The sequence below is a fragment of the Boleophthalmus pectinirostris genome, unplaced genomic scaffold, assembly GCF_026225935.1.
Source record: "Boleophthalmus pectinirostris isolate CB_2022bp ecotype Guang Dong unplaced genomic scaffold, ASM2622593v1 HiC_scaffold_12, whole genome shotgun sequence".
Classification (NCBI taxonomy): Eukaryota; Metazoa; Chordata; class Actinopteri; order Gobiiformes; family Gobiidae; genus Boleophthalmus; species Boleophthalmus pectinirostris.
This window is the reverse complement of record NW_026571018.1, coordinates 22,277,528-22,301,222: the sequence shown is the minus strand read 5'-3', so window position 1 is coordinate 22,301,222 and position 23,695 is coordinate 22,277,528. Positions and strand designations below refer to the sequence as shown.

At 37.7% G+C, this 23,695-nt stretch overlaps 1 protein-coding gene across 1 annotated transcript; it reads right to left on the bottom strand.

Annotated features, from left to right (window-relative positions):
* Positions 1-505: 505 nt before the first annotated feature.
* LOC110168167 (androgen receptor-like) lies at positions 506-23,487 on the bottom strand. The gene is made up of 8 exons (XM_020933588.2): positions 21,995-23,487; positions 15,299-15,450; positions 14,347-14,463; positions 8,830-9,108; positions 7,526-7,670; positions 4,693-4,823; positions 4,436-4,587; positions 506-4,014 (listed from the first exon to the last, which is right to left on the bottom strand). Exons 1-8 carry the CDS (start codon positions 22,996-22,998, stop codon positions 3,856-3,858), a joined length of 2,139 nt encoding a protein of 712 aa, XP_020789247.1. The 5' UTR covers positions 22,999-23,487; the 3' UTR covers positions 506-3,855.
* Between the last annotated feature and the right edge of the window lie 208 nt (positions 23,488-23,695).

The window sequence follows — 23,695 nt, the reverse complement described above, 5'->3', positions numbered from 1 at the left end:
ATAAAAGTTGTTGACGTCTGTTCATCCAAAACATTTTCAGATTATCTAATAAAATCACAGACATGAAAAACATCTACATACACAAAGTTTTCCCCCCAAGCATTTTTTGTCCATATTTACATAAGCCTCTTAAGACTAATATCAGAGGTGTTCTAGAAATGGTGAAACCTAAATGCATAATTACACACTGCTTACTTTGACTTGTGTTGTTTTTACTTAATAACCAGTGTCATCCCAGTTACAATGATCCATATTAAACAGTGGAATTTTCCCACCAGATTTGGGGCCAATTCATATGACCTTGATCCTTGGTGAATTAACATGCAACAAGCACAAGACTAAAGGGAGCGTACGCAGGAACAATGGAATTTGTGTTCCCAGTGGCACATCCCAGCTGTCGAGTGATCTTTAAAAAAAAAAAGAAATAACCAAAATCTGAATGTTAGTAGTGTTTTCATAACGTGTCAATTGATGTAAATCATGGATGGCTTTTTACAACTGACAATTACAGGATCACAAGAAATTCCTTTATTATGACCACAGAGCTGATATTCACTCATAGAGTCCCTCAGTAAAACTCAGATTAAAGAAGTTCACCTTTATTGTGTTTAAAAGATGATGCAGCTTTTACACCTTAAAAAACATTGTAAAAGACACAAGTCACAAAGATAGAAATCATACAAGAAATGTCTTTGAAAGTCAAGTTTGGACATCAAAATAGACACTGATCAATATATACAGCTATACGGCAGCTGATATGCAGTTCACCAGGCACAAAAGGGCAGCTGGACATGTTGTCCAAATGGTGTCCCAGTGCAATGCATAAAAATACAACAGCATCAAAAAGCATTCATTTAAAAGTTGAACAGCCATTTCTAGTGCAATTAGGGAATGCAAAAAGGCAAAGGCATTCGAGATTTGTACAATGGATTTCACATTAAACATTGCATCTGTTGATTGATTTAACATTTTTTCGGTATGTTCATGGATAATGATTTCAGTCTGATTTTACAGTGATACAAGAAGCATCTGTTGGATCAGTGGTTCTCATACTTTTGTTTACATCTCACATTTTTTACTTTTTGTTACAACAAGTACAGGTCCAAAAAGCACTGAACGGTGAATGCACAAACCCCTATGAAAACATTACAATACTAAAACACTAAACATAACTTTGAGTTGATCTGAATACAGATGAATCTGGTATGAAAGGACAAATCTTAATAATAGTTAAGTATTGGCCAGAGCAGTTCACACTGTTGCTTAAGACCAGCTGTACATAGACCACAGTTTGAGAATCACTGACCATAACAGTCTCCCACAAAACATCTGCCTCAAACAAATGACAATACTCCTGTCCTGTATAAAGAGTAAAATGGTGTCCATGCAGTTATCAGTACACACAGAGTTAAAACAAGCACAATGCATGCAACTACTAACTACTAACACTAGCTTGGCTTTGTCACGAGGAGATAGACACATCCAAGTATGATACTAAACAAGCTGCAGATTTTTGTTGTTCTTATTTTTTGCTAATGTACAAAAGACAGTCCCGTGGTTGTCCAAGTTTGTATGCACATGCCTCAAGTTTTCCTGATTAAATAAAATATTACAATTTTAAATGAAACCCAAAAGATTTGTCCATTTTTGTTGGTATCTGTGAAGCATTCCTCAGATTTCTTCACTTTTGGCTGCTTCACTCAAAATGTTTTACACTGAAGTTGTTCCAGTCCTAGAGTTGGCAGGATGGGTCCCGTTGGCACAGAGGGGCTGCCCTAATCTAAGTCCCTTGGCAGCCAAAGCGCACTGCATCCCTTCTCAAAGCACCTCTCTCTATTTTTCCCTCCCAAAGCCATGACTCCATCAACACCGCTTGGCTATACTGTGCGATTAGCACAGTATAGCCATCATCAATTCATCTTTTGTCTAAACAGCTTTGAATTTCTCAGGTTGAATCACCAGAACGACAAATGCAAAAACACATGAAATATATAATTCAAGGCACCGGACCAAGAAAATGCTCACCCCTGGTCTAAAAGTGTTACATCTAAATCACCAGAAAGCACTATAAGAGAATGTACAAATACTAAATATGTTAATTTGAGTTGTCTTATATTTTGTTGCTTTAACTAACTGAGCACCTAAATTATACCTAGAGTGAGCTTAACTTTACGAAGCATAACATTATGGCCCCTAGCCTATTATTTGTGGTGGCTGCAGTAGAGTCTGTGTTGAATTAAGGCAAAAAACTGCAGGTGATGAGAGATAACAATATTAACGTCTTCTAAAGTTTGTTTACATAAATATAAGAGAAAAAAAATTATTATCATGGTATGTTATTATATAGAAACAATTAATTTTATTTGGAAAATAAATGCAATATGAATGAATAGATTTATTCAAATCAAATTTTAATTTCTTGCTTCATTTTGTTGACAAAAACTACAGAGGATGATTTAGGATTAGAGTAAAAAATGTTACAAATTAATGAAATTAGATGTCAACAAATCCTTCTGCATGATCTTTTAAAATTTTGGTAAGTACAAAACTGAATATATTGTTGTACACAAGTCCATCTTTGAAGGGTGTAAAATACATATTTAAATATCATTGCATCTGAAGTTACAATATCCCCTATAAATCTATTGATCCAAGTAGATAAAATTAAATAATGAGACATCTTTAGGTGAACATTGGACAATATCTTGCCATAAATACAATTAGAGAATAGATTCAACATAGAAGCCAGTGGTTATAATGTTACGCTCAATTTGTGTAAACTACAATAATTCTTCATGTATGCCAGTGCAATGTGTGTGTTGTTTGGATCAGTAAGCATGTGTCTCTGGCTCAGTCCAACAGGGAGAACTTTAAAGGCAAATCGTGTTGAAGACGAAGCACTTGATCTAGTCATATTTGAAATCCTGATTACAATCATACATGGCTTAGCATGAATACCAGACAATTACACTGAATATAACAGAATAAACCAAGTCAGAAGATACAATGTGAGGTTTTAGTTGTATGGCTGCTACAAGGCTCCACCCACTTCCTTTTGACACATGTTGCATCTTGAAAAACTTTATTGATAACGTTTAATAAACTGTAAATGCTGCCTCCTCTGTGGTTAATGTTTTGATTGTTCAAGTCCCAACATTTAATAGTGATTTCAAGATGAATAAGAGTAAATATGACAAGAAGCCTATGCACAGCTTATATCCTAAATAAAAGTAACCGGACATCAACTATATGTACAATACAAATGAATCTAAAAAGGTTTTATAAGATCCACCACTGATAATAAAGTTATTTACAGGTCAGAATGTATAATATATGAGAGTTAAATGAGAACTCAAACCCAGAGAGAAGCAGTTGTTTGCTTCTCCAGCCCAAGCGTGGATATAAGGAGGACTCATAACAATCACATATTGTTGTTAAATGTTTTTGCATTGTTGTTAAATGTCGCCTAAAAAGAGCACCAGAAGGCAGCAGTTATATCAAACATATACTGTAGATCTGTGTCTGAACTGTCCTGGCCTGTCCTTATTATTTAAAAGATGATGTGATTTGACAAATGTGTTTTAAATGGCAGCCATGTGTTTAACCTTGCTGACAGTGGGCAGGTTACTGTGTACAGTGAAGTGTGTCTCCAACTTCAGTGGGAGCAGGTGAGGCCTCGCAGCACTTCAGATAAAAGCTTAAACAAACCATCTCAATTATGGCCAAATGGAAAAGAGCACTGGAATAATTGCAAAACAACACTCAGAGCGATTAGATTGAAGATGTAGCAAACAGTACAAAGCCGTCATTAAAGTTTACGAAGGATGAGTCACTTCAGATGATAACAGAGTTCCTCTACTCATGAAATAAGATCGGCTTGGCCAAACCTGCCAAGATCTTTGGTACATGTACGGAGATGATCTCTCCGATCATCTCCGGGAAGCTGACCTTTGTGGGTAGCGACTGCGCCTGAACGAAAAGGTCAAAGGTGAACTGGTGCAGCTTCTTCACCGTCTGAAATACAACAGTGAATGTGAGCTTGAATGGAAAAGGTCTCCGATGTACCACATTACAGATGATATTATGACATGTAGAGGGTCTGAAATTTGCACACATTTTCCACAAAGGAAGCATTGCTCATCTGCTGTTACTTAACATGATTTGCTGTATTAAAATTGATTTGACAACTTTTTCCTTTTATATATGACATTATAATTATTACATATAGATGTACATTTTGGATAAATGTCTTAACCTTAATTAAATTATCATGAATTAAAGCAGGATTATCCTTTAAGGTCCTCACATCCACCTTAGGTCATCTCCTAATCCTCCAATAAAACATATCTCTGTATACTGAAGTGATATTTGTAATCTTGCTTTAAGCTTTTAACTTTGGGCTTAATGAACAAAAGCCTCATGCTGTATCTCTTACCATCTGCAGGGAGTCGAGGAGGCGTGTGAGCTGGTAGAAGCGCTGAGAACAGTTGTTGGACATTTGATAGTTAATGACTCGGTCAAGTTCGTTGATGTAGGTGAGACGCAGCTCATCAAAGTATTTCTGACTCTTCAAGCCCTCCACAGGAACTGGACACACAAGGGACACAGTGTCAGGATATGTTTACACATTTATAAGTTTGTAAAAGTTTGTACTGTACTAGTTTAATATCCACGGAGAGTAGATGGACTCACTGATGCTGAAGAGGAGCAGGGCCTTCATGCACAGAAATTCCTCCTGAGTGATCTGCAGCAGCACAAACTCCTGGGACATGTGCCTCATGCGGATACAATGCTCGTACATACTGGAGATGTGCATCCGGTGTCTGCAGAGACGCAAAAGGTCAAGACGAAAACTAAAGGGCGAGCACATTCAGATCACACAGCGGACACTCACTTAGTCTTTAACGCTGCCATCAAAGCAAAGAGCACAGGGCATATCCATATCATTACAGTGTACAGTGAACTGTGATTCTTTCTATGATAATGCACTCAGCCCAGGCTCAGGGTCATTCTTTCAAACTATAGTTTATAATAACAGTTTCCCTGTCTCAACACTATCACTAACTCTGTTTCAATAACCATCAGATCTAATCTATCTCACTGATCCCAAATCATTGTTCCTTCATTATGAATAAGGTATAAGACTGCAGTTTATTTAGCTTAATTGGAAATAAAAATGAAAAGAGATAGGGCCAATTAGACTTGAAACATGTGTTTAAGATAAAGAACTGTAGACAATCCATGATAGAGCATTGTTTATTCTAAAATCACCCTATCAGACCACAAGGAGACAGTAGCCTCTGCTTTCTGGTGCTTTGAATTTTAGCTATGCAAATATAAACCATATGTGTGAACCCATGCTTGAAGGATCTCTGATTATCTAAATCCAGGCTTAAATTTGGACAGTTCAAATGAGACAAGCCACAATAGTTCCCTGACATATGAAGTGCACTATGTAAATTCCCTAAAAGAGGGTTCCCCTCCTGCCTGCCTGATAGATTTCTAAATGTTACATACAGCATATAGCAATAAACTTCTCTGAGACAAGCTGTAAATATAAATCTGCTGCTTGGTACAGTTAAGTGGTGGCCTCAGTTAAACAATGATCTACCAATGTTACATGTATTATTATTATTATTATTTTATTTTTTGTTTGTTTTTATATGTTTGTTTGTTTCATTCATTGGCTATGGGGCTGAGCAATGTGCTCTAATATAATTCCTTTCAAAAACCCATACTGCCTCAAGCTGAGCCTAAATTAGGTCCAGTCAAGAAGTGTTACTTGTGAATGTGGACATTCAGAAGAAACTGTTTAGGACAACATAAAACGGGTCACGTACAGAGTACACAATCATAAAACATTTGAATCAGTCTGACATTTGAATGATAAGATCTTTAAGTAAGTACAAGGTGATCTAATATTAGCCCAATACCAAATCTTTGATGATAACTCTACTTAAATGCCTCATGTTTGTTGAATAAAGGATTTGAAATTGTTTTAGTTGCTCTTCATGATTGTGCTGTTTTACACCAGAACACACTGGTTCATTTCAATTATTATTGAAATGCAATGTTTTTAAAATTGTTTTTAGACTTTCTAGGAACAAAGATTGGACTTTGAATAAATGTGCTACTGTATGTCAATCTTTTGGATGTGCGAAAGTGTTTGCTCGTAGACACAATGCAATACAGTACAATATGAGTGGCCTTACAGAGAACCACAGATAAACACGAATGACAACCAATTATCCATTTAAGGTACTATTTTACTGACCCCAGAGCATATAAAGGGAGACTTCAGTATGCCTTTAAGTGTCACTGTTAAAAAAGCAACAGAGTAATCCCGAGTATCTTCTCATTTCATTAAGTTAATACGAGAGTGTGCGAGCTGAGGAGGCAGAGTTTGAGTTTTGTGGGGTTTTGGTGCAGGTTTTTGAGCCTCCAAGACTTGTGTCTGGATCATAATGGATTCTCTCAGGCTTCTGATGGATTTTCTGCCTTTTAATGAAATATCAGCTCTGGCTGCACAATTGGATCCATTACAACCAAATGTGCTATGCAGCATGAATAGATGAAGCCCTAGACATGGTGCCCACACTGGTTATAATCACGGGTCCATTTCTGTGACACAAACACATTATCTAGGACAAATTTCTACAAATTTATCAGCTATAAATTATTTAAAATTACCAATCACTTTACTAGAGTAATGCATAAGTTTTCCCCAAACCTTGAACTTTGTGTGTCAGTCTCAAATGGAAGCAAGTCTACAGTTCAAGGAGTCCAAGGGTCACTTTTACTCAAAGAATTTTATATTTTGAATTATGAATATTTACGTCTATTTATCTTTACACTTTTTTTGTATCATTAGGTGCAATATTATGAGTAAAAACAATCTGATATTTGGTAAGCCAACTAAGGATGTATATACATTTACTTAATTATGTCATAATTTTTGTATATATTTAGATTTTATGTCAAACTAAAAAAAAATTGCAACATAAAGCACCATAATCGATAAAAAAAAAATAAAAAATAAAAAATCCCTTGTGTCTCCACTTTTGCTATGTTATTGCTATGCTATTACTTTTATTGGAATTTCAACAGTTATATTGTAGCCCAATGCATGTTCTGTCTCTGAAAATCCACAAATGTGCCTCTATTCAGTGTCTATGAGCATTAATATTAATAATCCCACCAGTGCTGTTGTCTGTCATGAGTAATATGAGACCTGAATCATTTTCTCTCACCAGGACTATGCGCCTGTGAAAGCTCTGGCCCATTGTTCGTTATTTTAATCTCCCAGTAACAAAAGAACAAAAGGGAGGAAACTAGATGAGCATGCACCAGCTACTGCTACTTTATATTTACGAGATTACAGGCACTTCTTTGAGCCAGAGAGACTGATAGACAGAGAGGAAGACAGAAACTAGTGTTGTCTGTAGTGCAGCGGAGGAGGAGTGCTGGCGGGCCACCCCACTTATCATGACGCTAACTGAATAGTAATCATTTTGGTGATACATACTCATTGAAAATCAGATCTGGAGCGAAGTAAAGCATCCGGCCATTAGCGTTCTTGTAGGACCTCCAGCCCAAAGCAAATACCATGACCCCCATCCACGACTGTTGGATCACAGTCATCTGGTCATCTACGTGCAGGTTTCTGAAGCCTACACAAAGACATCATAGGGTGTACAGGGAGGCAACAGTCAATCTACAGAATCTACTGTACTTTTTATACCAAGTATCACCTAAGATAATGCTTGGCTTTTTGTGTACTACCACATCTAAACCTGTACAGTTTTAATGCTCCTATATTACACAAAATTGACTCTTATGTTGTTACCTCATCAAAAACATGCCTGGAGTTGTGTTTTCTTTCATTCACACATGTTTGAGTAATCTTTTATTAGTCTGTCTACATCCCCACAGCTCAAAATGCTCATCCACCTTGTGATGTCATGAAACGTTTTTAAGTTAACAGCTACCTTTAGTTCAGTAGAACTTGGCAATTCCAGAGCTGAAATTATCCAAAAGATTGTAGTGAAGATGGTATGAAGTAAAGTATGAAGTATAAAGTTTAAAAACACAGTGGAGCACTTCCTGTATTGCCACGACATCACAAGGTGGAATAAAGTGTTTTCAGTCTGAGAGAAGAACTCAGCCAGAGTTTGTATGTTAAACATGTGTGAATGAAACAAAACACAACTCCAGGTATGAGAGACAACATTATAACGTAGAAAAAATTTACAATTTCAATGAATTGTAGGAGTAGATAACTTTAGTTACCTCTTCAAGGCAATATAAAAATTTAAATTTTTCTCATGAATTGTTATACAATCGAATTTGTAATCTGGCACCAAGAATATTCTGATTCATAAAATTTTTTGGCTAACCACTAGACAAGCTCATGAGGAGGACTCTGTAGTGAGGAGGGACTGTAACAGTCATTATCTATAAACACTTTTTCAGCTGTAAGCTACTATTATCTCAAAAGTTCCAATGAAAAACAGCATCTAATACAGACTTCAATTAGGCAAGTGGCCTTTTGCTTGAAGTTTGTAGTTGTCATCTACAACATTTTTCTAAAACTTCTTCAATTAGCTTTCACCTCTCAATCCTTCATTTATGTACTGTATTCTGTCACATTGTGTCTCTGAGCCCGGCGACACTGCTCAAATGATTTATTAGAACTTCAAACAAAAGAAATGTCAGTGAATTCTTAAAAGGCCCCTGTTTGAAACAAAAGAAAATATCACCACACATCAAAAGTTACTAAGACTTTTCTGAACTCTGAAGTTTGAATATAGAAGAGTCACAGTGTCCCACCTGGCAGCCCTTTGGCCCACTTCACTACTTTGACCAGCTGCCTCTCTCCGAGCTCGTTCAGGCTAGTCAAGAGCGACGCTGCCGAGTCAGGCTGTCCACAATCATGCCCAGCGTTCACCACCTCCGGTTCGATGGACTCCAGGATGTTCACGAAGACCATCTGAGAACTGAAGCTCAGGTCAGACTTGGGCGAGATGTTGGGTAGGTTTTCAGCTGTGTCCTGGCCTGAACCCTCCTCCTCTGTGCTCTTCTGCTGCCCAATCTTCTTCAGTTTACGAGCTATGGAGAGATGGCATTTATTACTCAATCTGTGGCTTTCTGTGCCTTGGGTTTTTTACTTGTGGTTGCTACTAAAAATCATCTGACGCCAAGCCTGGTGTGATGTGCAAAATGGTGTCATGTGCTGAGTATATTGGCTTGGGGCCTACACAAATCATGCTTGTTTGTGACATCTACTGGATTGATTTTGCATGGTAAATAGAATGTCTACATAAGCAATTCAACTATAAATATGATTAATCCAATGCTGTTTCATGGTTGTAGTGGGACATACAATAGCCTAATACTTGTCTAGCAATTGTAATTTGAGGCCAGGCGTTTATCTTATGAAGCTTACGGAATGTTCAGTCTATGAACACAATAATGGTCTAAATAGGGATCCATAACATTCTAACAGTCTTAACCATTGCACCTAATTGTTTTCCATTACCATAATAAGAATCTCATATACTGGTTGTGTAGAGTTATTTGGTAGAAAGATTCATAACTGTAAAACCCTTTGTATGATATTTTATGGAGGGTCCATCACCTTTTTGTCTCTGTGAAAATGTTATTGTTTAGCCTGGAATGTTAATCGTATGTAACTAAACATATGCCTCTAGTATTTAGTCATTATAGTTTTTTTTTTTTTGCTCAAAAATACACAATTTCCTTCTGTGAATAGGGGGACTCTCCATAGATCTAAATTGTAAGTACTGTAGTGCTGTAGCCTACTGTGGAACTTCTAGAGACAAAGCAATAACATTTCCATGGAGACAAGCAGGTGGCAGACCCTTCACTAGAAATGTTACACAGAGCAACTTTAAAACTAGGAGGCCTGTTTGTTTTCTGTGCAGATATATTACGCATTTAAAGGAACTGAAGTGAATCACATAAATGCCATAATTATTTCAATAATAGATGAGAAAGGGTTTTTATTTTTATAACTAATATTCAACCGATCCAAGATAATAGACCACAAACTTAATAGTAATTCCTTTTGTAGATATGAGACAACAAGACAAACAAAGCCAGCGGTCCCCAGTGGTCGAGAATAACAAAGCTCTGAATTTCCTTTCACAAACGCTGAAAGCCCTGAGGCAGCTGCTCCACATGACAACCTGCACTTACAAACTCCACTGTAGTCTGCCTCAGCTCCACACGGGCTCTACAGCCAGACGCAATGCAACAAATGAGAGCAATTACTGTACACTACACTCATGAGGTATAAAGTTAGTGTGCAGTTTCCACAGTCACATTCCACAGTCATGACTAATGCAGATTTCAGAGTTTTTTAGATGATGCTGTAAGTTAAACCAGACCTGTGATTTTACACTGACAGCCATGATGGCAGCAAGTGACAGATGAAAAAAAAAAACTGAAACCACTTTCAATTTCAATCTATTTGACAAGGTAGCAACCTATAAAAGTTACCTTTTTATTGTTAGAAACCAAGTCCTTATATATTTTATTTATAATTTGTGCATATATTCCTATTTAATTATACTCATATCTGATTTTATAAGGTTTAGGTCAGGAAAAACAACAATTCCACAAGCAATCATATACATTGTAATATTGTATATTTTTATACTTTCTGAACAACTAAATGACATTTCATATCATTATTTAAAAGTGCATTGTCTAACCTTTTCCCATGGAGATGTTATTGATTTGTCTGGAATGTTTCACATTAAACCTTTCTACCTTCATGGAAACCCAACCATACCAAGTTACAGGTCAGATCTGTGGAGAGGTTACCCCGCTCACAGTCAAATGCCTGTTTTTCTAGGTATTTCTGAGATGTGAAACCACCTGTAATTTAATAAATGTAAAGTACAGCTGTTTGATGCCACACTGTGGAACATTCCAGGAAGAGCAATGACATATCCATAGAAACAAGCACATGACAGACTCCCAACCAAAACATTACATGATGCACCTTTAAGTTCAGTTATTAACATGTGCGTATACATTTTGTCTCTTAAAAATAATTAGAAAACTACTTCTTTCCAAACCATAAGAATCTGCTAATTGTTACATGAAGGTAATGTGTCTTTTGTGAGTGGGAGAACATCACATTAAAATTGCTGAAGATTCCATCCACTTTTCAAAATATCACTTCACCTGTTTCAGACCTGTCCTAAGGTTTCTCAGAGCAGTACAGTGGAAAATAGCTCATTATATAAGATGTATCATTATGGAGGCCCAACACTGGTGATCGCAGAGCAAACATTTCAGATACAAATGGTTAATTAAAGGTTCCCTCTCCTGGGATTGTTCATCTTTGACTCACAGCAGCAGGCTCTTGATCTTTGCAGAGTGAACAGGGTAAACACATGGGGTTGAGCTAACCTTAGGATCTGACATGAGCCTAATATAAACACTGCACACATTCAAACAATGAACCCAAGTCATCCTCATAGCTTTTCTCTTGATTAAGACAAGTGAATATGCCCCAAATGGATATCAGTGTGAAATCTCTGCTGGATCTGTATTAAATTATAGACATTTAAATATAAATCATATTAATCAGTAGCTTCATCGATGAATTGAGTAATGAAATGGAGCAGTTATTCATTTTACTATAATCAAACTTCAGTTCAGTTTTTGGCTACTCACATATTTGATGTTATTGACTACGCATGCAACAAAAATGTTACTAAGACCATCTCTTAATCATCATATTATAGAAATATTCACCATTTACTGGAATCGTCAGACAGGAAACACCTTATGAATGCAGAGTCAATGCTCTGTTCTCCTCTCTGCTGAAAAGTGTGCACTTTGAAAAGCCATTTTACTATCAGTGTCCAGGTTTCAGATGTCATTACACTATTGGCTTGCCAATTTAAAGTCAGTTTCACAAAATGACGTGTTTGACAGATCGACACAAAGGGAACAGGGCTAATTTGCCATTCATTCTAAACCCGACAATTACTTTAAAATGGTCATAAGATTAAACTGTCAAAACCAGGTACTTAACGATAATACTGACTGATGTAATATTTAGAGATTCAGACAGTGAATAATGGCAAGTGCGAGCTTGTGGTACATCTGCATTTGTGGACTGAGTAGATTTATAACCAGGGTTAGACATTCACTTTTTCGGTCATTGACCGCTGTGCCATTGAAAAACACACAGCTATTCACACTTCACTGCTCTTTAAAGGACACATGATACAAATAATAATTTAGTGTATAAATTAGACGAGGTCTATGTTTATGTAAAACAGCAGCATTGTAAAATCTATTAATGTAAGAAATCACATTCAATTGGCCCCAATGTGCAGTGAGAATAATCTGTTATATATATATACTGCGGGCTGTTTAGTCATGTGACAAGTCCTGTAAACAAGGATGAATTTGAACATGAAGGAAAGGTTAATACTGTAAAAAATGCAGAGTAAACATATTTAACACAGATTTTCATATGGCATTTTAATTTAGTTTACAATGTTTTGTTTGTTTTAACTCTTTAACATTAACGACTTCCAACTTTAATATTTGACATGACTGATGCACTCTTCAAAAGTGCCTAATATTTGTTTATGTTTTAGTAAATACTGCCCTTCTTCTTCAGAGGTAAGTGCTGGCCTCCCATTAGATTTATATAGAGTAACTGTGGTGTCCCATGGGTGCAGTCACACCTCGCCTGCTCCAGACTCGATGTACTAAGTATTTCCAGCATGTATTCGACTACGGTGCAGAAGCGCAGAAGAAATTCTTTTTGAGGTCCATCTGATCTGGTCTAAAGCACTGAGGACATATTACAGGCTCTATCTGCTATTGCAGGCCTGGAAATGGGGGAAATTTGAGCAGCAGAAATAATATACGGAGCCATGTTACACCAAATAGTGGTCATTTCCCTCATTCTGTTAAAAGTTGGACAAAGACGTGAGATGTCACAGAGGCACACATTACCTACGAGTAACTCCTCACCGGCTTCTGAGACAAGTTTAGCAGCCATGTCAATCATACAGGAAACTTAAAAAATATTTAACTTTCTGTATCTCTGTCGATTTGTGTCAAAGTGCAGAATTTGACTCAGAAGCACAGTTTGTTCTGGAGCCATGATGGAAAGTGCGATCCCAGGGTTAAAGTCTGAGTTTGTCAAGGATCTGCAGCCCCATTGCCACTCCAATCATAATGTTTGCATACTGCGCTTCAGTTGATCTGCCAATAGAAAGTACTAGAGGCGTACAGCAGGAGCCAGGTGGTCATTTAGACAAACAGACCATACTTAGGAAAGCAGAGTGAGCAATGAGTGACACACGTCAGAGGACTGCAGATCAAACTTCCTCTATGAAATGAGGACCAGCCTATATTTGAGAGTGCAATTAAAATTCCTCTTGTAAAATTGAAGACTGATAGGAAATGATAATGTACAATAATCTCAAACAGATGCTCCCAGTGAACGTCTATTTCAAATTTATTAAGAACGATTATTTGCACGTTTAATGCATTTCTAGTGGGAGTATTATTAATATCTCTGGTCTTGCAAGTATGAGGGAATACGGCATATTAAGACCCACTTTTTTCTTTTACATGCGCAAATTGGCATAAATTTGCTTGTAAAATGCCGCAGGTGAATTACATGTCTATGATGAGAACATAAGTGAAAAGGGCTCTTTTTGGCCACAACTGGAAAGGTGTGCCTTTTACTGACAATCACAGCATTAGATCACATCTTCCCGCCATGGGTTTGTCAGAGACTGGTGGCAAAATTACCAGCATGTCTCCTGCTTTAATTCACATGTCTCATGTCAGCTTTGTGCTTCCAGTACAATTTTCACCGTTAACAGAATGAGAAAATGGAAGAGAGTGAAAATTGAACACAAGACTAAAATTAGTCCACTACATGTCAATCTTTACAGCCTAATATGGAGCAGGTCTGGGTGACAGTAAGGAGAAGTGAATGGGAGAGGTCTAAATTGCATGGCAGCTCAGTCAGGGGCTTGATTATCAGTAACATCCCCCATTGTGATGATGCGCCAATTGAAGAGAGCCAGCCTAGATGTGCAGTGCAAAAAGAATAGGGTACTTGGTCTGGGGAAACCATTAATAGTTTTACTTTCAGGACTTTTCTGCTTGTTGAAAGTGTATGTGCTGTGTACTGGTTATATGTACAAGTGGGTATGCTTTAAATATATTTGGAGCCACTTACCAAAGCAAAGAGGGAGCTCCCACAGAGAAATGACATGTGTGATTAGGCTCACAATGAACAGTCATAATAAATATAACATTCTGTAGTTCTACCTCCCAGTGTCATCCCGGCCTCGAAACACTTCTTCAGGCGACATGAGGGACAGTTCTTCCTCCTGAGTTTGTCGATCGTACAGTCGTTTTTACTGGCACACAGGTACTTCTGTTTGCCTACAACATTCAAACAAAAGACTCTAAAACTTCACCCTGTACATTTACATATGTCTTATGTAACATGACACTGCAGCAGTTTAAATGATGCACGCTAAAGTCTATTTGTTTGCATTATCCTGTCTTACCTTTGTGTTCTTATTTGAATCTGAATTGTTACGAGTTGCTATAATTTGCAGCAAATCAGATGCAAATTCTATTTTATTGCAGCTGACTGACGCCTAACTCTACCATAGATTCGTTTCTGCACTCTGTGTATTTGCTTGACCCCTTTTTACCTCTTACCTGTTATAAACAAGACATGTTTAACAAACTGGTTGTTTTTTCAGTGTTTGGGTGAGCCAAATACACATAATACGCAATGAACCTAGCAGTACTCCAGATCTGAATATGGGTCCTTGAATGCTGGTACTTTCCCCAAATGCACTGAGGGAAAGGGTCAAATGCAGAGAATGACTTCACCCCACGAGAGGCTAATACAGAATAAGTTGGCTCTGTCAATATCCCTTAAGAGTCATTTTCCATATACTGTTCATACCCACAGTCACAACTTGTACATCATAGTTTATAGCATTATAGGTTTTAGTATTCTTATATTACTGTATTTATTCTACCTATTACTTTAAATATCCTGCTGATACTGTTTACTGACATTGTTTATACAACAATGAAAAGTCCCCATCTTGGTGACTCCATTTAAAAAATGCCCACACAAGGCCATCCAAAAATAATCATTAATTTTCATTGCTTTTTTCAATAAAATGTATGTATACTCAAACAATTGTCAAAATTAGACAACAGTTACAATCTGTGCCAAAGATGTACATATGTTTACCTTCTGCTGCCCTCTTGAAGAAAACCTTGCAGCTCCCGCAGGTGAGCGCCCCATAGTGGCAGCCAGACGCCTCATCGGAGCAGATCAGGCAGGTCCTCTGAGGGGGAAAGAAGAACTCCATGGGGAACATATGCTCTCTGCTCCCTTCAAACCTGCCAATGTCACAAACACAAAATCACAGTAATACACTTGCCCAATGTACTGCTCATAGTTATTGGTTCATCATTAGTTTCTTCTTTCTTTTATGGTTGTAACTAAATGTACATTATGAGGCAAAACATGCCCAAACCTGACATATTACACACCAATAGAAAGTCAGTAATTGCTTTTTAACATGTTCAGTAGTATCCAAATTGTAACCACTAAGCTGTATTTGAACACTCCCTGGAATAGTACAGCCTCCCTGTGAGGGATAGTGGGGAAAGGAGTGAGGATGTGGGATTTTGTGGGAAAGATTCGAGGAGGAGAAGGGAGTGTGGACATCTTCAGCCTTGGACTCAGACTGGACATGTTTCAGAGATGTTACGTCCACAGATGTCTGGCTCTGTCTGGAAAGTCATTAAAAACAAAATACTACTATATGTATTAAACTAGTATGCAGGTTACGGCTGATGGGTTTTAATAACTTACATAACAGATCAAAGAAAAGGTGACTGATTTAGCTTCTATTTAGATTACTGTTCGGATTTCCATTTTTAAAGATTTTAGGACACTAGCTTAAAGGTGCACAATGTAACTTTTCTGCTTGTCTTCATGCAGATGGCAAACAGGCATTCTTACTACATGCAGAGTCTCCTCATCACAGTTCATCCCCATGGAAACAAGGAGACAGACCTTCCACCAGAAAAGTTGCACAGTGTACCTTTAACTAGATCCCCACCTAATTCAATAACTCATAAAGACACCAAATCATTGCTATGAAGAAAAGTAGATTAGTATGTATTGCAGTATATAAACTGAATTGAAAATATATTGTGGCACAATTGAAAGAGTTTTAAATTAAAATATTCACAACCCTCAAATCTTTCAGCGTGGTCCTCCTGACTGGGACCCTGGCTCAGGCTCTGGGTTTTATAGAGTGTGTCTAGCAGCTTCTAATCCAAGTACAGATCCTGCCACAATTTACACCTCGTTAAAGAGTTTAGTATTTTAATCCACATTTAACTCATCTCCTAATGATTTGTGCCTTTGTGTGAAGCATTTTATTCTGTAGCTGTAGGCCTGCACTGTTAAAACCAGTGGGGCAGCAGTAATCCAATCAGTACTACAATAAGTCCTGTTTTGTTTCACTGTGTGTCCATATTTGAGCTGATTTTATTGGTGCAAAAGAGACAGACAGCCATGCCTTGGAAAAAACCCATGATGGCACACACATTTCTTATAAAAATCCCAGTAAAATTCCCTTTTTGGGGTTTATTTTTTGTGTAATTTATGGTTTGACTTTTGCTCCAAGTTCATTCTTCATGCTGTAAGTGTAGATATAAGATGATATATTTATAATGTAAGAAAGATGTGACTTGTTTTTTTGTTTTTGTTTTTTCTCTCTTTTTCTTCTGGTCTCAAAATTCTACTCTATCTTGGGCTGTCTTGACTAAGGTTGTATTGTACAAAAACAGAAATAATGATAAAATTAACCACAAAATTGCAGAGATATAGCTCTGTATATGGAAATATGGAAAAGTTTAGCTCTTTTAGCCAAAACAATAAAAACAATATACTCAATATTTTAATTTGATCAGTTTTGGTATACTCTTGAAGAGTCCATATGGGGAAGTCCCTATCAAATGTTCTTAGCCCTTTGAGAGTTTAGAAGGTCAGTTACAGGCCCTATTGCCATTTCAAAGCAATACATTTTGTCATGCATTATTCACGGCCCATCTCTTACAGAAGGAGCACTACAGGTGCAGGTAACATGCTGACAGAGGCTGCTGCTGTTTTTCTGAGAGTATCTTATCACAAACAAAACAACAGTTTGTCAAAAATATTTGTTTGCAGAAAATCTAGGAGGATCCACTCTTGTGTCCTGGAGTCCCTGAGTTTTATTTAGAGGGTGAAAAGATTGGGGCATGGGATGGGTTTGATTTACAACTTGGCCACTTTGACAGATGTTGAAAAATAACTATTTTGTAATCATTTCTACTTCACCGCCTGAGGTGGGAAAACAATTGCTGACAGAGAAACATACACAGACCTCTCACTTTCATTTACAACAGACTATTTAAATGAACCATGTCCAAAGTCAGATGTCAAGATCAATAAACTAGAAGAGAAAGACTGCAGTAAGTTGAAGGTCTTTTTCCACTAAAAACTTGGCAAAGCAATTTCTGCAACTAGTGTATCTTTGGTTGTCTTCTCTGACCTGCCGATGGTGTATATGTTGTAATGTTATTTTAATTGATAATAGTATGTGAGGCCATAGGCACAGAATGTCTGCCAGGTCTCCATCAGTCTGCCCCAGAGCAATGTTGTAGTGCAGAAAAAAATTCTAAACATATGTGAAGTTAATATATAGATGATGCACCTAATTATAAAAAGGCTTTGAGTCATGTTTTAATGTATAAATTATATTTAAAAATGTATAACTCTTTTAAAATATGGAATATGCTTAACATTAAAGCCATGTTTGTTCACAAGTATTCAGTATATTTTGAAAATATGCATTTTCGAATGAACCTGTTATTGCCATAAAGTTGGAAGCAGAAGATATATATGTAGACTTCTAATAAGGTTGTTGTTTGTTGGAGTGAGGTTCTTGGCTGTGGGAAATGCTACAGTTTACCTCCACTGTCAATAGTTTTGCATCCCCTTCTTTCTGGAAATTTGTTTCCCTCCACAAACATGAAGAAGAATTCACATTGCAGCCAAACAAAGTACTGTCTCCCGGTGCTCCATTCAGCAGCAGCACAACTTAAAAACAGCCCTCGACCCATATTAAAATACATTCAACTGTGTGTTTGCTCAGTCAGACGTTTGTAGGACCACCAAGATGGTTATAATGATTAAAAACTTACAAGCGGAACAATTCCAGGAGGTGACGCATCAAACTCATTTGTGTGCGGATCAAAGTGGCGTAAACAGTAAACAAGAACTTTGTTAAAACAAGCATTTTATAAGTAATTCAATTAAAGGAAAGTTGTAAAAATGTATTTGAAGGCCAAAAACAAAGGCAGATGTACAGTACTGTGTAGTCACGTTTTTATCCTACACAATGGTCACACATCAATGCACAGCATGAGCTCATCCAGACCATACAGTCCCATTTGCTCCTAATGCAACAGTGGTAAAACTAAAACCAGAGTTTCTTTTAGCTCAGGGGGAAAAGCTCTCCTCACGATGGTTGAGAATATATTAGAAATGGTTTTGGTGAAGGAAACTTTTCTTTTTTTTATGTAAAATAAAGCCCAGTGGATTTAGCACAGCCAGTAAACATCAGCTACAATTTGCCTCATGTTGCACCTGGATGTGTTCTGCTCTGTTTAAGAGTTTGTCTTGGACTGCAGCACGCAATTGCTACATTTTTTTAAACGATTTCTTTAACGCCTAAAAACCTTAATGGTGCAGTAAATACCTCAGTCATAGTCCATTTAGATCCAACAGTGACGTCACTGTCAGAATGACAGTACAAGAAAATATATATTCTAAATCTACAATATTGTATTAATACCTGAGCTGCTATAAATAAATAGCAGAGAAAAATACTGTAGTAGTTAGTTATATTAATTATAGTGACAGACCTAATTACTACAAATTGAAACGTCAACAATATCATTCAATACATTTATAAGGCATTGTTAATCTATAAATTGGTTTCATGGTTCTGTGAATGACTTCTCTACTTCATTGATAAATTTCTTGAAATGTGGAAATTGTGGTCACCTCCAAACCCCACTTTGACACAGAATATTTCTCTCTTGTAGCTTTAAAAATGCCGTGTTCAGTTGAGATGTGTTCAATTTGTATTTAAATTTGGACATCACAGGAGCTAAATTACAAATTCCATTGCATTTGGATCAGTCTATTGTCAGGACTCTGAATGGTGAGTGCAAATGGTAGGATAGGAGGAAAATGTATGAAAGAGGCCCATGGGCACAAAATTCAGCACAAACAGTGAAGAGCACAGAGGAGATGGAACTCAAAAAACGCTTAATGCCCCAAGGTCGCAATGTAAACAACACAGATGATGTATTTTCATTTCCATAATATCTTTGTTTATTTAAAGAGATCTTCATAACTGTATATGTTACTTACTTCCTATATCTCATATTAAATGTTTGACAGCATTTAACAGTTTTCATCTTTAAGGGGAATAATACAGTAATAGTAAAAGTTTGGTGATTTACAAAATGGGTGTTGTTCAGTGGCATCCGAAGAAACTAATTTGCTATGTACATAATGAAAGTCTTGGAACAAAGCAGTTGCACTTTATATTTTTCTTTACTACTTAATAGTGGAGGCATGGATAATAATAAATTAGAGCTATATTAAAAACAAATGTATGTTTTTTTAATCTCAATATTTCATAACAAATAGTTGCACAAAAGTTAAATGTATTCATCCAAATTTTGCTCCAATCCACATGCTTTTACTGACACAGGATTGGCCCAAGACACAAGCTTATCATTCACAATTACAAATGATTGGTCTCGATTTCATGCAGATTTAGTAACATTAAACAGAAAATATTAAATTATAAATAAAACATACAAAGTTAAACCATGAAATCAAGAGCCAGGTGGTGTAGGTGCCTTCGTTTTTTTTCAGTAATAAATGGTTGTTAAAGTGGACGCGACAGGGAATACCAGCATCAGGGAGCCAAGACGGGTTTTCTCCAGTGACCAGTGAATAATTTCTTAAACACCTTAAGACTGACTTTCTTGACTATTACAGATTTTGGATTAATTTTGCTTGCCAAAAACGGCATTAGGAATATATACATTTGCTGACTTTGTTTTGGGTACAGTGCATGTTTTGTTAGAGAAAGACAGATGGAAATAATTCATCTGTGGGTTTCATGAACAGACCTGCCGAGTATCCCCACTAAACAGACAAACTCAAAATATTTAGAAAACCTGGGAGGAGGGGGCTGGAGGAAACACCCAATTTTTCAATGTCTTTGTGGGTTCATGGGGTTCACGATTGGAAGCAAACTGCATCATGTGGCAACTGTAAACAGCTCACAGTGATGTGGTTAATGCAAGAAAATATTAAGCCAATGCAAAAATATATGCCGGCATGAAAAACAGGGCTTTACTTAAGACTTTAGTCGCTGCACGCTCATAGCTTCCATAATGTTTTGATGCAAAGCAGAATTAACATTGGAATAGATGGTGGACCATGACTTGAAAACTTTAGGAGGGTGGAGCCAGATGTGCAGGGGAGGAACTTAGAAGAATTTAATACAATGAAATCTAAATCAGTTTGCTTTTTTGCTGTCAATAATACAGTCTCAAAGCAGTTGTATTGTGTAAAACAACCTAGCCCAGTAGTTCAGGAATTTATGTTTCAGCTTATTTAGTAAAATGTGTGAATCTCACCAGATCTAGAAAAATAATATTTGAATGTAAAAATGCAACATAATTTTTTTTTTACCATTTTACAATACAATATATTTTCCACCCAAATTGCCCTGCCCTGGTTGAGGGGTGTGTCACTGGGGACAGGTTATGGCCAAACAACTTTGACTATTTCTGGTCTGAAGGTCACTGTGCAAAAAGCGCTGCCTCCAAAAAGGTGCTCATATTCATTAAAAATCACAGTTTTTAAAATACAAGACAAAAATGAGAAAGATTTGCTGAGACATATTTTATATTTTCTTCAACTTCTCAATAGCCTTTTAAAATGCACTCATGTGTGTCTGTTCTTGCCACAAAACAAGTGCAATAAAACTATTGACAATGACTCGAACAGAAATTGCATAAAAGTCATCAGAGAGGAAATAATGAGCTATTTTAATGATGCACTTTTCTTTGACTGTTCAAATGTTACAAGCAGGTGAAAACTCGAAAAGGGCAAAATAGATTAAAAAAAAGGAAAAAGATTTAACAAGGTACTTGAGATTTTATTGTTTGATTTATTTTCCTGGCTGTTGACATTTATGGCGCTCGCCTTAATAGAGGAAAATCACTGCAAAGTTTATGGAGTATATTTTTGAAGATATTTTTATCTTGATTTGTACAGACACCCCAGACACAGTTTAGTCCAATCTTGAAAAATAGAATAGATTTATATATAGCCTTTTTGTATTTAACCTATGTGTGTGGTTGACAGGGCTAATGAAGTATATTGTATTCTGCACTGTTTTACATTGACGGGTTGCTCTTTACAAATTGTTGAATTTGAACTTCATTTTGTTGTTTATTTTTGATAATTATTTGATAAAACCTTGACCTTTTTTTTATGTGTTTAACTTTGGAATGTTTTGACAATAAAGTTATGGTGCCATTTGTATAATGATAATGTTAGTCCAGGGTGCATGTCCTCTGCACATTGTGTAATAAAAATAATACAAAAGTGTAGTTATGAAGTTGTGATTTAAACTGAGCTGGAGCACTGGGACCTCTCACTGTCTGGTGTTTAGGGTCAGCTCTGATTTCAAATGCAAATCTGATTTATATTGGGATACTTTTCTGTGTGGGAAGCAGAAACTTGAAATCATAACTAACAATAAATTATTGATATTAGTTTACTATTAGCTACCTGGTCTCGTTGTATGCCACGTCCAGCCACTCTCCCACCTCGGGCTTCATGTAGCTGGAGCTGGGGTAGGTGGTCCTGAACACTCCGCCAGCAGAGTACCACTGCTCTGGGCTGCAAAGGAAAGCCGGGTTTGCAGCTGCAGAGTGCGGCGTGCTCACGGTGCGCTGCCGTGGTGTCCACAGAGTCTTGTCGCTGTAGCTGTAGGATCCGACCCACATGTCCTCAGACTTGACTCTGACATAGTCCTCCGCCTGGTACCCGCCCCGGCTGCTGGCATCGCCTGGGAACTTGTAACCTCTGCATGATCTTTCTATTGCTCTGTGCCCGAAGTTATCGGGCATGATGGGCGCATATGGACACGGGATGGCGAGCGTACTCTCCAGAGTGTCTTTAGAAGTTAAGTCATTGCCAGATTCACAGACGGAGAAGTTTGACTCGCTGCTCGGGATCCGTGAAGAATCGAGGTGGTGCATTTGAGCTGTGTTTTCAGAAGTTTTGTAGCTCACTGGCTTACCCTGACACCTGTAGTCAGCCACAGCATGCTGCCCGTTGAATAAATAGTCCGAGCTCCGCTGTTCGCTAGCTGTACACGGGAGCAGAGAAGGCTCTGCGTCGCTGGTATCTCCACTGGACTCCATGGTGAGACCCAGAGACACGGACACGGCGTTGCACAGCTCCCGGGCGGTTTCTGAGATAGTGGCGCAGGCAGAAAAGGAACACTCCGGCTTCAGGAGGTCGTCTTGGGGCGCAGCAGCTGCTTGGGACGGGTACCACTGCTTTTCCATGTCACAGGTTCGCACAGAGACATGCCTGGCTCCGTATCCATCCGTGTCGGTATTCTCCCTCTCTCTGAACCTGCTTCCCCTCGACTTTGAGCTCAGATACAGTCGACTTTCTTCAGTTTTCAGCGCCATGCTGGGAGCGCGCACTCCGCAGTCTGCCTTTATTTTTTCTCCTCTTGGCCACAATGCGCTACAAGATAACTGCCGGTTAGTTTGGCTCATTTCCCAGAATCTGTTTACTTTGTCAGAACAGGCGAACTTTAGCAGGACAACAAAGTCTCTGCACGGGTCCCAGCGATTGTCAGCGTGCGCACAGTCCTACTCTGGATATGAGAAAAGCGTTTGGAAAGAAAAAAGACGTAGGAAGAAGAGCAACAGGAGACTCTCTAAACTCCTCCTAAACTTGCATCCTCTCAGTCACGGCACTCGCTCTGATTCAGGCCTGTCTGTTAAAGCTCGCATGGATTAAACCAGGAGCAGAATGGCGCGTTTGACAACGCATCTTTTTATTGGATGAAGAACGGGCCTATTAGCTCGTAGTCAGAAATAGGTGTGCCAGCCGATTTTAAGTCTAATTTCGCATTCACATTGTTTGACAATCCCATGCTTCTATAACAGTGCGTTGGAGCGGAATCTAGCCTTCTGATTAGGCCTACCAAAATTAATCAGTTGGGTCAATTTCTAGGACTTGCAGAAAAGAAGAAAAAGAGCAACCAGAAATCATTAGTCAGTTTAGATTATTTTCATTTTGCACAATTTCAATAGCAAATATATAACCACAGTGTAAGTTTAAAGCTATTCACAATACAGGGAAGTACATGAGAAGTATCTTATTCTTGAATACTTGCCCCAAAATATGGCCTGTTTCCTCCAAGCGCAAACTGTCTGCATGATGCAATATTCCCATTATGAAAGTATC

What these genes read in the sequence shown, in the direction of transcription:
- LOC110168167 (XM_020933588.2), bottom strand. Translation starts at nt 22,998, where the DNA reads ATGAGCCAAACTAACCGGCAGTTATCTTGTAGCGCATTGTGGCCAAGA. An exon ending in GTGGCATACAACGAGACCAG is followed by an intron (nt 15,451 to 21,994) that starts GTAGCTAATAGT and finishes TGACATTGGCAG; the next exon opens with GTTTGAAGGGAGCAGAGAGC. An exon ending in CCTGCTCCTCTTCAGCATCA is followed by an intron (nt 4,588 to 4,692) that starts GTGAGTCCATCT and finishes TTGTGTGTCCAG; the next exon opens with TTCCTGTGGAGGGCTTGAAG.